Below are 16,103 nucleotides of genomic sequence, written 5' to 3' on the forward strand. Positions count from 1 at the left end.
TCTGCTCACTGAAATCCTAGGCCAGTCTTCCCACTAACAAGGCCCTGTGCCTATCGTCACATCCCTTTCAAACCCTGGTCAACATTTAAGAACAACCACTAATGTCTTCCTGGCCATTCTCTATGCTCTGTGTCTCCCTCAACTACCTACTCAGACCCCACCTAAATGCTTGCAACATTATAAGGCCATCATTTAATAGGAAGCTGTTCTAGATAAAAGAACACTTCTCTCTCTCTCTCTCTCTCTCTCTCTCTCTCTCTCTCTCTCATTTTCTCCTCTATAAATCAAGAAGATTCTTGGGGAAAAAAAGCTCTCTAATTTATTCATTATCCCCACCACTGTCCCACTCTTTAAGTTAGGATGTGTTCAGTTACAAGGAAGAGAATTATGTGGATAACAGTGGCTTAAACCATTATTCATCCTTTAAAACAAAATTCCTAATAAAGTAATCCTAGAGTTGCTTTGGCTGGTCAGATGACAAGAAAGACCAAGGCTCCTCTCACCCTCCTGCTTATCATCCTTACCATGTTGACATTAATTTTTCAATATTGCCACATGGTTGTAAAACGGCTACCACAGTTCCAGGCATCACATCTTCATGTGGCAGTGCCCATACAGGAAGCAAGTGGTTGAGGTAAAAACATTTTAAAACTGCTACCTTTCACAAGCCTCAATCTCTTTATACCATGAGGTGAATCTTTACCAAAAGCTCTAAAGATTCCTCTTTAGCTTCCACTGCCCAACCACAGAACAATACTGGCAAAACAAGTCTAAGCCTTTCACAGATTAACCCACTAGGCATGGGCACATGTCTGTCAAAACAAAATTGGAGTGTTTTAGTAAAGAAGAAGGAAGCTGGCTATTGAGTAGACAGCTAACCTGTCTGTCACACATCACCCAGAAGATTTTAAGAAGTGTGACACCGGATGTCTGGGCTTCTTCCATCCATCCTCCCTCCCTCCCTCCTTCCCTCCCTTCCTTCCTCTAATAAGAAGCATTTAGGTAAAATTAAAATGTGGCATAATTCCAAGAGCAAGTTCTATTTATCCCTTCTCTATATAGTCTAGCCCCCTAATAAATACAATAAAGAATATTTCCCTTTAAGAAATTTCAGAAAAATAAATCAGAATAAAGAAATAGCTGAGTTCCTGAAATGCTGTATAAACCATATCATACTTCCTTATTTGTTTACTTTGCCATTTCAGCTCTGCTTTATCTAATTCTGGGTTGTTCGGTTGCTTCAATGGGTAGCTAATGCTGTAGATTAAGTTCCCCAGCCTCTCAATCTGTCAGGAAGGATTCCATTCACCATTTTTTGAGGGCCTGTGGTCTCTGAACACTGGAGAACATGCATGTGTAAAGAAACACATAATATAAATACACAAAATATAAATACGCCTATAAAATAGTTTGATTTTCAGCGATGGAGTTTTCTTAGAGCAAGGCGTGTCAGTCTTTCAAGTCATACATCTTTAAAAACCAACTGTGTTCCTCCTTTATTTTCCTATCAATCTAATAGCCCCCCTTTCTTAGGTTTTTTTCCTTTCCCCTTTAATACTGACTCTATTTATCTGAATCTATCCATTTATTCCTCATTTTTCAAGTTTAAGCTAACAGATGGAGAGTCAGACCACTTCCAAACATCTGCACTGAAACGCTTTACCTGCAACTCTCGCTGCGAGTAAAAGAGATTTTAATTACATGATATTTGAAAATTCCTCTCACAGGCACTGCAATTGAAAGATTTCAGTGTAAAAACAAGTTGTCCTGGAGGCTCTCACCGTTAGGTCCACTCACGTCCCAAACAAATCACACACCCCACACCGTATTGGTGTTGTAAGCAGACCCTTGACGGTAAACAACAGCTCTGATACCATGGATGCTTACGGTATTCACAGTTCAATATTACTGGGAATTTTTACATGTGTGCCATTATATCAGTCATATGACTGCACAAAAAAAGTTAAAAATAATTATGTTTGCCATTCACAGATATTCTCAAAGAGGCCATTGCCTAGAAAGACGAGAGAGACTAAAATGTGGCTATAAGTCATGTAACACTGTTTCTGCTCACACAGTGATGAGATTTAGTAACACCATGGGTATCGGTTAGCAGGGTTTGCCTGAACCTAGAAAGTACCCTACTATCACCCATGGCAGGCACCAGTCCACTACACCTGCACATCCTAATATGACAGTCACAGTCTTTCCAACGGCTCCTTTCCCTCTGCCCACCCTGCAGTGTTGGAACCTGCAGCCTCCCTGTCAAAGCTGCACCCTCCCTGTAGCCTCATCCACAGTGATAACTTCACTATCACTTAAATACCAAGAAATCCTTACTGACAGTCTATATTTCCAGTCTGCTCATCCCCTTTGATATTTAGGACCATACTTCTACCTTCCTTCTAGGTAATGGCTATATACTCAGGGATATGTTCAGAACACTCTCAGACAGACCTGGACTCAACCTGTTATCCTATACGCTTTTTTCTGTGTTCACTCTCTGGAGTCGAAGCATCGCAATCAATTTAACGAACAAGAACTAGAAACCTCAATTATCCTACACGCCTCCAGCTCCCTTAAAACCCCCTCTTAACTCAGTCACAAACTTCTGAAGTTTCTACTCTGAAACTGTGCTTTTTGGTTCTCCCTATCACAGATCTAGTTCAACGCATCACTCTTCATGTGGGCTTGGTAAACCCTTTTAGAAGCTGCCTCCTTGCCTCCAACCACTGCCACAGCCAAAGCATCCTCTACGCTCCACTTCGTTTGACAAATATGGATCGAGCACCTTCTGTGAGGCAGGCTTTGGGGTGGGTCTTGAATAGAGAGTGGTGAGCAAATCAAAGACCCTCTCCTCAGCAAACCCAGACTCAAGTCAAAGAGATCAAGCAGCAACCAAGTAAGCAAACAGATACATCACGCATAGGGGGGTGTTTGGGTAAAAAACAACTGTGAGTGGTGCTATACCTGTAGTGATCACTGAGCAGGGATCACTTAGAATAAGAACTCTGGGAAGGGAAGAGGCAGCCACACATCAGAGAGACGAGCACAGCAAAGCTCCGAGGCAAGAAGAGCCTGCACAGGCTGGAAGGAAGCCCAGGGACACTGGAGCTGTGTGCAGAGCGTGCAGGGGAGCAGAAGTGAAATCACCGTGGCGTCAGGAGCCACAGCCTCAAGGGGGGATCTAGTGTGAGGCACAACGGGAAGTCAGGGAAAGGTTTTAGGCAAAGGAGTAGCACGATCTGATTTACATTTTCAAATAATCGGCAGAATTACGTTTCATAATCACAATGTGAGGGTCAGTCCTCTGAGTCAAAAAGGTGAACGGCTCCTGACGAAGGAGGTGCCCATGTGCTCTGGTTTGTCCTAGAGGGTCCTGGTCTTCCCTGCTGTCCTCGTGTCATTATTACAGTCCCCCTTTCACGCTCTCTCACGGGTTCTATGGAGATCACACGTTGTTTGGCCAACTCACTGATAAGGAACATTCCTCAGGCTGACATCCAAAGCCCTTCTGAGCCTGGTCCCCACTCACCTCTCTGCCTCTCCCTGTCAGATCTCTACCATACGGTGTTCTGGGCTCTGGGATGTCCCGCTGGCCATGGTGAATGGGGCATATATTCTCCCTGCTGCCCAGCTCACGCTCCTGCCTCTTGCTGCAGGCTCTGACCGCCTCACTATTATGGACAGACCCGCGAGGGCCAAACCTGAGAAGCCTTTCCAGAAACCAGGCAGAATGAATGGCTTCCTGCTCTGCTCTGCACTTTGTCACTGACTCTATGATAATGTTCATCACAACTGGGCTAATTATCTATATATAGGTCTTTTTTCCCTGCTGGAATGGTAGGTACTTCACGGTAAGGGCAGCACCTCTCTCTATGTGTTTTTGGGTCCTCACCACCCACTGCATGCCTGGTCCAGAGCTGGTACTTGATACAGAGCTGCTGGATGAATTATGTAATATAAAAGCAACATAAAATACAGAGTAAAATAATATGGATGAGTAAGATTTTTAAATTAATTTCTCCAGTAAACTTACAGTATTATTATTGCCTTTGCATCTAGACAATTTATTCTCCAACTTCATCCCCATGTGTAATGCAGCCCCATCGATTAGAAAGTGACAATAAGTTCTTCATGAATGATTAGAAGTAAAAAATCTTTATAGGGTAAGAAGAAGAAGTCTAATTTTAGGAAACTAAACAACGGTGTCTTGGTAACAAATTTCTAAATAACTGTGAAGCTGAAATAAAACAGACTGATACATCCCCAGGATTCATCCACTCACCACTCTCAAATGATCCTGAACAAATCCTGCTCAGAAGTTGTTTTTGACGTAATTGCAGAACTTCAGCTTCCAAGGCTTTGACTTTTGCTCTCCACTTTGATTCCTGACCAGACACCGTCCTTGCGAGATGCTCTGTGTATTCTCTGCTGCTTTTGTCTGCTGGTTTTGAGTGGATAATTGCCAAGGCCAGAGCCAGCTTTGAAGTTCTCAAATACCATGCTTGACCATCCATCCTGGCTTTTGTCCCTATCATGTAATAAGAAAAAAAAGTTACAGAAATTCTTTGCAGTACATTTCGTTTGCTCAAAATTGATTTTGCAGAATAACACTAATAAGTTTACAACTTGAAACCAAGTAGCAGAAAAATTTCTCAGGAACTGAAGACAGTTTGAAAAAAACACGCAGAAGAGAAATGCAAACACATGCACATTAAGTGTATTAAGATTCAAAACAGTAGGTGAGGATACTCTGACAATTTCTTGGAATTTAAAAAAACACAAATTAATTCATTTAGTGGTTTCTAACCAGAGACACACATTGAAATCTCTGAGGGAGCTTTTTTTTTTTTTAACATCTTTATTGGGGTATAATTGCTTTACAATGGTGTGTTAGTTTCTGCTTTATAACAAAGTGAATCAGTTATACATATACATATGTTCCCATATCTCTTCCCTCTTGCGTCTCTCTCCCTTCTGAGGGAGCTTTTTAATATATATACCTGGTCTCATCCCTCCAAAATTCTGACTCGGCAAATCTGGGGTAGGACTGAGGCTTTTATATCTTACCAAGAGTTCACTGTGTAATCAGAATCATTAAATTATATCCTTCGTTTAAATGTAAGCCCTTCTACTTCTCTAATCCACTCTAAGTCTTGAAGTCAGTGCCCCCCAATCCTGAATTCCCTAGTGAACATTTACCCACTATTCCTACTTCTCACCAAGCCCCTCTAATCTATATTTAGAACAATCTTTCAAATATTTGCATCATTTTCGCTATGACTCTGCTCTGACTCCACACCTCCAAAGCTTTCCAACTGCCACCGTGAGGATACTTTTCCAAACCAACACTGTACCACAGTCTGACAATTATGAGGACAACATGACACTACGTTCATTGGTTTAATACAAATGAAGTATAAGGCCCTGTGGACCTCCACCATGCTTTACTGAATTTAGGGGCTTTGCACATAAAACATGCTACATAAACATTTTTAATGAATGGTTAAAAAGTACAATAGTGCAGAAAATTCAGGACTTTTAGTTGCCACATCTACATACTAACATAATTTCAAATTCCACACTCCCACCTTCATTTCCTTCAGTTTCTCAAGGCTATTCTCCACCATGGTTGGATCAGTCATACAAATAGATGTACACAGCCCAAGGTCATTCCCGTTCACTTCTCTGCTCATGAATTTTCCGCAATTATGACGCCCTGACAGTCTTACAGCTGCCAAGGCCCTGTGTGCACCTTTCAAAGAACAGCTTGAAAGCCTGCATATCCAATCTTACCAGATGTATTCCCACCCTCTACAATGAGTACCTATCCGATATCCTATAAATTTTCACTGAAAATATACAATCTAATAGGTAGCATAATGCTGTTTTATTATAATCAGAGATGAACACAAGAATGCGTGTACAATATGTTCATTACAGGATTATAATATTTAAAACTGGGACCAACAACCAGTTCAGTAAATAATCATATACCATACAAATGATAATTACATATCCATTAAATACTGAATTTTCAGAGATATCTTTATTAGCATGGGAAAGTGTTAATGATGGGCTGAGGGGGAAGACAGTGAGTTCATGAAATTATATGTAAAACACAATCATGTACAAAAATTAAGTAGGACTTCCCTCTACTGGAGAATTATTACTGATTTTTTCTCATATTTCTCTAAATTTTCCTGACTTTCTGCATTGAATATATATCTACTATAATCAGAAAAAATTTTATAAAAAATGGATTTCTAAAAGCAAAATACAGCTGCCATTTTCCCAACTTTCGCAGCTGGAGAATACACCAAGGACTAGATACTGTTAAGATGGACAAACTAATAAGAGTTACAGCTCCACTTATTTTAGCTGTCACAGCACCCCTTTCACTTGGCTGGCTCATCCTCCATCTGTTGTGTCGGCACGGGAAGCAGGAGAACCCACCTCTCAGCACTCCACAAAGGCACACTGTGCAGAAAGCGCACAGGGACGGATGTCTCTCCCTAAGGAAGGTTAACACGTATATACAACAGTACTGAGAGAAGATAACAACGGTAATAGTAATTAATAATAAGTGACCTATTTAAAGTGTTTCTGTTAGAAAAGAATCTGACATTCAATTATGAATGGTGGGAATCTTGGGTAAAAAAAAAGAAGAAAACAGTTTATTAGCATAAGAGGACAAACTTCTCTGATAATGAAACACAGCAAACTCCCTGTCATTTTGTGGAAATATTTAATTAATTGATTCAAGCAAGCTGATTAATTAAATGTTCTGATTTTTAAGTCATCATATGTGATTTGTTAATAGTCTTAAAACCATGCTGAGTATCAGTGAATGGAAAAAAAGATCGAATTATAAAGTCCTTCTGGATCAAAAATATCCCAGGGTCACTTTTCTGAACATTAATCAGAAAGAAATGTATCATAAATAAGCAGAATACGACTGCTAATAGACATCTCTGGTACAGACTCTATGGTATAAATCACACTCAAAACACACACAGAACCACAACCTACACCCAAACAGAGCAAGCTTTTAAACTCCTTCCTCATGTTTGTTTGGGTTTTTTTTTGTACGTGTGTATTATAAATATATGCCTTCTTTATTTTAGGATAGCATTCCTATCCTCAAAGTACCATTTGCAAGGTGAAGATAATTCTATTTCCCCTAAAATTTCATGGAGAAAAAGATGAGCTTCCTAGATATATCCTCTGTTTAACTGAGAAAAAAAAAATCAGTAGTAACTTTCAGAAAGACTTTTGTAAATTCAATTTATGCTCAAATAATTATACTAAATAATTAAAATGAACATTTAATGTTCTTCAATAAGGTATTTAGTGTCTTTGAATTCTTAATAGCGTAAAATATAAAATTTTAACAGTCTTTTTAGAATAGTGCCTTTGATCAAATGGGCTTTCTTTTTCTTGCATTTGGGAACAGTCCTCACCATAACAAAGTCCCCCACTGGGCTACTGAAAAATCTAGTCATTTTCCCTCTGTCCTCTACTCTCCTTCAGGCATGTGTGCAGAAACAGCTACTCAGCAAACAGTATTTTAGCAATTTTTATCTACCCTATTTCTGCTACCCTCACTTTCCCCTACTGAACTTAAATTTGTTATCAACTAACCAATTCTCTGTACTGTCAAAACTGTTTTAAATTATAATCCTGAATTCTGAAGTTAGTTCATCTCCAAGATCATTGACGAAAATTCTATGAAGAGCCCCAGATCACTCATATATAAGAGGAATGGAAGTTTAAGTTAGATAACCATTCAGGAAAATATTTTCCTAATATGTACCAAACACCTTCAAAACATTTATCCCCCTTTGGCCCAGCAATACAAGTCCTAAGATTTTATCTTAAAGAAATGACCAGAACTACAACAAAACTTTATGCAGCTAGATGGTCTTACAGGATTACTTATAACTACCGAACAAAAAACCAAAAACAAAACAAAACAAAATAAAACCTGTCACCAGCTTCAACATCTAACAATCGAAATGTATTAATTAAATTGTCACATATTATACAACTTAATTGAAAATGTTTTTGAAAACATTTAAAAGTATGGGAAAATATTTCCCACATGATGTTAACTACAGATGCTAATGTTAACTACTAAATGCAAAACCACAATGAGATAACACCTCACACCTGTCAGAGCATCTATCATGAAAAAGAACACAACAAAAGTTGGTAGGGATGTGGAAAAAAGGGAATCCTTGTACACTGTTGGTGGAACTGTAAATTGGTGCAGCCACTATGGAACAGTATGGAGGTTTCTCGAAAAACTAAAAATAGAACTATCGTTATGACCCAGCAATTCCACTCCTGGGTATATATCTAAAAACAAAAACAATAATTCAAAAAGATACATGCACCCCAACGTTTATAGCAGCATTGTTTACAATAGCCAAGATATATGGAAAGCGACCTACGTGTCCATCAACAGATGAATGGTTAAGGAAGATGTGGTACATATTTTTACAATGGAATACTACTCAGCCATAAAAAAGAATGAAATTTTGCCATTTGCAGCAACATGGATGGACTTGGAGGGTATTATGCTAAGTGAAGTTAAGTCAGACAGAGAAAGGCAAATACTGCACGACATCACTCATATGTAATCTAAAAAAATACAACAAACTAGTAAATATAACAAAAAAGAAGCAGATTCACAGATATAGAGAACAAACTACTGGTTACCAGTTGGGGGGAGGGGCAGTATAAGGGTAGGAGAGTGGGAGGTACAAACTATTGGGTGTAAGATCGGCTCAAGGATGTATTGTACAACACAGGGAATAGAGCCAATATTTTGTAGTAACTGTAAATGGAGTGTAATGTTTAAAAACTGTATAAAAATAAATAAATTTTTAAGAAGTTAAAAAAAACAGTAAATGGAATAAAATCAGAAAAAAAAAATGAAATAACCACACATTAAACATGCTCAGAAATGTTTAACTGTCCAAGTGCTCTCAGAACTGAGGAAACACAGCCAATGGAATGAGAATTCTGCCTCCTAGGTTTTCTAGTCTCCCTTCCTGATCAGCCTTCACCAAGTTCTACTAATGAAACCAAGTCCCCCTGAAGCGCAGTTCCCTTACCGAGTTTATTACTAATCTCTCTATCCAAATCTTTATTCCCTTTCTTGTTCCCTCTGACCTCCGTCCTGTGCTAACTGAACACTAATCAACCAGAGTCAGATGACTAAGATTGCTGCTGCCAGTAACAGCGTTAATGTCCTAAAATTGCTCTAACAGTTATTATCATTAACGTACAAACTCAGGTAGTTTCTCCTAACAGGCCCCTAAGCCGTGGACCACCCGTCCAGAGAATAATAAACCAGAGTCATCCTGACCCCTGAAACTATGATTAAGGACTAAGAAATATCACAGCAATGCCACAAAACAATGATTAATCCCTGCACCTTTGTTCTTTGCCTTTAAAACATCCCTAACTCAAAGACCAAGCTAAAGTGGATCTGAGGCTTGTCTCCCATTCCCTTGCCTGGTGCCCTGCAATAAATGCTGTGCTTTCCTTCACAACCTGGGGTCAGTAGATTGGCTTTGCTGCACATCGGGTGAGTGGACCCAACTTCGGTTCGATAACACTTACCCTGTGGACTTCAGATCTTTCCATGGCCATAGGAGATGCATGTCCTTTCGTTAGATGTGTTTTGTGTTCCTTCTAATTCAAAATACACAGTGGATTTTGGAGGTAGTGGGGGCAGAAAAACTTTCCAGTGTGACTAAGCAGCAAGCTACTAGCCACTGTATCCCCAGTGCCGTGATAGCTGACTGGCTCATAGCAGGCATTCTACTGCGTACTCGAAGGACTGAATGAGTGAGTAACTATATCGGTGCGGGTCAGGCAGTCACAGAGGGCTGCTTGGCCAGCTCTTATCCCCGGCGCTCAGCTAGTCTTTGTTAATTACATACTAGGGAGAATGGCACTGCAGGGAGAATGGATTAGGAGGGGAATTTAATTAGTTAACCTGAAGGTCACATCTGTCTCTCTTCACTTTACAAAGCATCCTTTCTTGACTACCTCCAATGAGTCTACTCCCTCTAAACTTATGCCTTTCTAGAGTATACCCTTAAACTTTCAACAATATAACTCCTGAGTAAAGAAAATACAAGACAAAATCTAGTTCATACACAGGTTTAGGTCAGAGGGTAAGCTATAAGGAAGAAAACCAGATTTTATCTCATGTAAACCCTATGATAAATACTTGCTTTCCCAGTAAAGCAAGAAACTGAAGAACATTGGCTGAACATTCCCTAAATGACTGAGCTGACTACGATAAGACAAGCCTGGATGCTGGAGGAGATCCCAAGACCATAACGCCATATTCATTTATCAAATACCAGTCTGGGGACAGCTGAGCTATGGCAATGCCAGAACGGTAAGACATTACAAGCCTTTTTCGATAGGTTCAGTAAAGTTTGGACAAGGCCTAACATGCACTTTTTAGATCAGATCCAGCTGACAAGTTCTCTAATTACTGTTATAGTTTCAGCACATACTGTACTGTGAATTGTTCTGCAGATTAACATCATGTGAAATTTTACATAAAAGAATCAGGAGTTCCTCAAAATTTCCAATCCCTCCACTTTAATTATTAAGGGGGTCTTTAAAGCCTTCTCAGCAAAGAGTCTGTGCATAACAAGACGCTTAGAAAGATAAAAGGATACTTGCTTTTTTTCTTTCTGTTTCATTCCCATCATTAACAGGCTAACTACCTGTAATCTTCCTTTTGTTGAAAGAATTAATTAAACATAGATTTAAATTGTCTACAGAGTCTCTTAACATGGTTTTCTTTTCATGCAACCCCCCAACTCTCACCTTTGGATTCCTCAATGCCTCTTTTTTGTCATAGAAAAGATTTTCTCTGGATTCTGGCAAGAAATACTGCAGAATTTCACACAGGAAAAGTGCACCACACACATTTCATAAGTCAGCAAAAAGTACACTGATTCAGAAACGCAGAGTCATGTATATTCAGCACAATCAGTAAACATCTTCCACTATGCAAATCCACAGAAGGAATGGGGATCTGATACGTACTATTAACACGTATTTAGAAAATAAATTGGAAGAATTAAAGGTATTTCCTAGTTCCTAGCTACTTCACACATTGATAAAGACATAATGCTTATCACAAAAACAATCATATTGTTCTATTAAAAAGTCTGATAATCTACATAACTCAAATTCACAAACTGCACAAATTTGGAATCTTTGTTAGTCAGAAAATGAGGAAGACTGCAGAATGAAGCCAGAAACCAAAGAAACCACCAGAAGAGGCAACTGAGAGAGGATCAGTCAATCCCAGGAGAGACAGAGGAGCAGCTGGGACCACTGAGCCAGGGCCTGAGCGTCAAGGAAAACAGAAGACTAAAGAGGGAAGACGGTGAGCACAGAGTATCCTGCAAAAGGTAAAAGGCCCTATCCAAAGAAGTCCCCTTTTGTAAATGACACATTAGGAAATAAGATGTGTTTTCACCACGCCATCTTAGACTTCACTTGTGCACTTGAAATGTGAACTCAAGGAAGCACAAGCAGCAGCACAGAAACATTTTCTTTAAGGCTCATCTTAACTCTGAAGAAGTGCCCTAATTCCCATCTATCTCACCAAGTAAGTCTCACCAAGGAGACCACCACAAATTTCACAGAGCAACTGGCAACGCTTCATGGCCTCTCACAGGGCCTCATTTCACAAGTAAGTCTTTATTAAGTAGAAAGTTCTTTTACTTTCTACTTAGATTTGCATTTAAAATATTGATAGATTAGCATTCTACTTTTTTACTTGCCTTAGAATGGCCCACAAAAAAGGGAGACCGTTTCACAGATATTGAGCACTTTGATGCTAGACATCCTCTAGCACTTGATGTTCTTTGCCCTTTTGTCCATTTAAACTCAGCCCCTCAACTTGCTGCAGACAACAAAAACAGAGGCAATGTAGCCCTTGCTGTAGGGAAGCCATCACTCAGGACTGGTCCTCATGCTTTCCTCTACAGTGTGCATCTCTACCTGCTTCTGCCCAGACTCTCAACCTAGTCCTACTGTTCCTGCAAAATCAGACAGTGACAAATATCTATATCAATATAATGCTCTTCTCTACCAAGGACCTGTCAATTCACAGGATCCATACTACTTCCCCTCTTCCCCTCTGAGTACAACTGTAACCCTCAACCAACTAAGGAATACCAGAAGGAGCAGCAGGCCACTCCAAAAGATTGGCATGCAACCCTCTACAAGACAGCATAGAGGGAATAGAACAAGAAAGACAGAATAAGGCACATGTCTCTGGGTACCAGGTGAGGGAATGGGGCAGGAATTGGTTCCCGGCTTTCCTCCCATCATTGTAACCAACACCTACCTCTACCCATGTAACAGGGCCCTTTCAAGGTCAAAGGCATCAGCAATCCTGTGGCCTAACACCTGCTGTCTAATTTTCCCAGGCAACTATACCACACTTTCCAAACTCCCTATTTCTTCTACCGTCAGAACTTGCCTTCCTCCTTAAAGTTTAGACCTGGCCAACCTGAGATTACCAACCCAAACAATGTCATGATAGCTAAGAACTGGCCTCATGATGACACCATAGCCAGGTCTGAACCTTGGTGCCCATGGAAAATATAGGCAGAACAGCAGCTGCATAGGCATCTCTTTTTTTTCTTTTAGTAACATCACTTGTATTAAGAATTTCTAGAACCTCTTTTATTACACTATGCTATGGCCATGAAAGAGGCCTTTTATTGAAAACAATATCAATCTACTTCATCTCCTAAATGGTATACTCCAACAAAAACTAGACTTAGCTGGATCAGGAGTTCAATGTTACTCCAGGGTAATCAAGTCAAGTCATTTCTTTAAAGCCATAGGAATTTCCCAAAGTAACTCAGGCTGTAAAAAAAATTCAGATCTTTAACTCATCATGGTTTCTGAATCTATTTGTCCTTTCAATTACTATAGAAAATTGTAAGATTTGGGTTTTACTCCCTTACTAATTTTTCTGAAATAAAGAAAATAAAGGAGGATCATTAATTTACACATATATTTGGCAATTTATCTCAAAGTAAAACTTCTACCTGGATGCTCTACCTAAGTTATTTGATTTGTGTCCGAAGGGCTAAACTGAAAATACGTAGGTTAAAGCAATTAACTATTTTCAAACAAATACGGGCTGAAAGTAACTGAAAATGCAAACAGTAAACATAAGAAATCTGCAACAGGTATGTTAATGTCAGACAAAAGAAACTTCATGACAAGAAAATATTACCTGAGATGTAGAGGAACATCTCATAATAATTTAAAAAGGTCAATTAATCATGAAGATTAACAATCCTAAATCTGTATGCACATAAAAGCAATAACAGAACTTCCAAATATATGATGCAAAAATTGAAAGTACTTAAGGAAGAGAGGACAAATCCACAATCATATGCGAAGATTTTAACACATTTCTTTCAGTAATTGGTAGAATAACTAGACCTTGAATAAACTGATGATTATATAAGATTTGAAAAATACTACCAACCATCTAGAACTCACTGGTATTTATAGAACATTATGACTTATAAATGCAGACGTATGCATATTCTTTGCAAGTTAACATGGGACGTTCAACAATACAAATCATATGCTGAGACAAAATAATTCTTAAATTTCAAGACAGAAATCTTACACAATATGTTCTCTAACCATAAGAAAAACAATTAGAAATTTTCTAGAAAATCTCTCAACTATTTGGAAAATAAACAATACATTTCTAAATAAAACAGGGGACAAAGAAAAACTTGTAAATGTAATTAGAGTACTTTGAAAGCATATTTCAAACTGAATAATAATGAAAACACAGCATACCAAAATTTGAAGGAGGAAGCTAAAAGAGCCTGTAAAGGAAATTTTATTTTAAATAAACACTTATCTTTATAAAAGAAAAGTTTAAATTCAATGACCTACATTTCCACCTTAGAAAATTAGAAAAAGAATAGCAAATTAAAACCAGAGGAAATAGAAGGAAGGATGTCATAAAGATATAATCAGAATGCAGTTAAATAGAAAATAAACAATTTTTAAAAGGCAAAAGCTATTTTTTTAGATTAATAAAATTGATAAATATGTAGAAGGAATTATCAAGAAAAAAGAGAAATAACACCAATCATATCATGATCAGGAGAAACAGAAGTGATTTCACTATATATCCCTTCAACCATTAAAAAAGCAAAATTATGAACAATTTATTTTATTAAATTTGAGAAGTTATGATGAAATAAATACAACTCTTGAAAAAAAAATATACTGACCAACAATGATAAAAGAAGACAAAGAACTCTGGGGAGCCTTATACCTATTAAAGAAATTCAATGTTTATTAAAAACCTCACCCACACTCATACAAAAATTCCATTCCCATATGGTTTCACTACTAGATTCTAGTTAACAATGAAAGAATAAATTGTACTAAGTTTATCTCTTTCAAAAACTTTGGGAATTCCCTGGAGGTCCAGTGGTTAGGACTCTGCACTTCCACTGCAGGGAACACGTGTTCAATCCCAGGTCAGGTAACTAAGATCCCACAAACCGTGTAGTGTGGCCAAAACACACACACACAAAAACAAAACAAAACAAAGAACTAATGGAAGTAGGGTAGAACAAACCTCACAAACTCTGTGAAAAACAGAAGAAAGAGAAAACACCACACATTGTTTTATAATTTGATATGTATACTGGTATAACCCTGATACTAATAATACAAAAATATTACAGGGGGAAAAAATAAACACTACAAACCAATATATGTAATGAACAAAGATTCAAAAATCCTTTACACAATACTAGCAAATCAAACAGCAATTTATAAAAAGAGTAATCATCATCACCAAGGAGAGTTTTTCCAAGAATATAAGATTACTTTAACATTCAAAAATCAATCACTGTAATTCAACATATTAACAAAATAAGTTATTTTAAAAGCAACTTATGATCATCTTAATAGTTTCATAAGTAACTTTTAAAAAATGCAACCTGATTCGTGATAGAAAAAAACTTCTTCATAAACAAAAACAAACAAACAAAAGAATAGAACGTTCAGAACTCACTGTGATAAAGTTCTACGAAAGTGCACAGGAAATATTATACTTAATGATGAAACATTGAATGCCTTACCACTAAGACTGGAAATACAACAAGGATACCCACTCTTCTCAACTCTATTAAATACTTTACTGGATATAACAGGGAGTAGAATACAGAAAAAAGTAAGAAGATATATAGATTGGAAATAAAGAGGTAAAATTCTACTCATTAATATAGAGCATGAATGTCTACAGAAAACCCTCAGGAAGCTGAGAACAAACAATTATTAGAATTTATGAATGAATTTAGCTAGGTCTCAGGACACAAGGTCAATATGCAAAAATCCATTTAAGTCAGAATAATAATAATGATGATGATGATGAATAAATTTAACAGCAGATGTGAAAGACTTCTACCTTGAAATCTATAAAACGTCCAGTAAAATTGAAGACATTAATAAATCAAGAGATGTACAATGTTCATTGACTAGAAGACTTGACATTACTAAGATCTTAATTCTCCTCAAATTGACCCATATGAACAATCCTAAATCAAAATTCTAATCAACTACATTGTAGAACTTGATAAGTTAATTCTAAATTTTATACTGAAATTAAAAAAAAAAAACTAGAATAGCCAAAATAATCTTGAAAAAGAACAAAGCCGGACAAATCAAACGGCTTAACTGCAACACAATATATAGACAAAGCAATCAAGACAATGTGGTATTAGAATAATGATAGACAAATATATCGATGGAGCAAAATAGCGAGTTTAGAACTAGATCCACATTTTTAGAGTCAATTCTTTTTTGACAATAGCAATTGGGAAAGTAAAGTCTTTCCAACACACAGTGCTAGAACAATTAAATATATGGAAAAAAGGAACACTGCCATCTATTCAGATCTTACACAAAAATCACATCTAATTAAATCACAGGCCTAAACATAAAAACTAAAATGAGAAGAAAACAGAATTAAGGAATGAGAAAGATTATTG

General features: G+C 37.7%; 1 protein-coding gene across 1 annotated transcript in view; it reads right to left on the bottom strand.

The window, feature by feature from the left end:
• MEI4 (meiotic double-stranded break formation protein 4) overlaps positions 1-4,520 on the bottom strand; it is a 200,821-nt gene extending 196,301 nt beyond the window's left edge. Inside the window, exon 1 of the mRNA XM_049695361.1 lies at positions 4,289-4,520. Within this exon, the coding sequence (XP_049551318.1) occupies positions 4,289-4,520 (232 nt within the window). The remainder of the gene's footprint in view (positions 1-4,288) is intronic.
• Between the last annotated feature and the right edge of the window lie 11,583 nt (positions 4,521-16,103).

The sequence above is a fragment of the Orcinus orca genome, chromosome 12 (genome assembly GCF_937001465.1).
Source record: "Orcinus orca chromosome 12, mOrcOrc1.1, whole genome shotgun sequence".
Lineage (NCBI taxonomy): Eukaryota > Metazoa > Chordata > Mammalia > Artiodactyla > Delphinidae > Orcinus > Orcinus orca.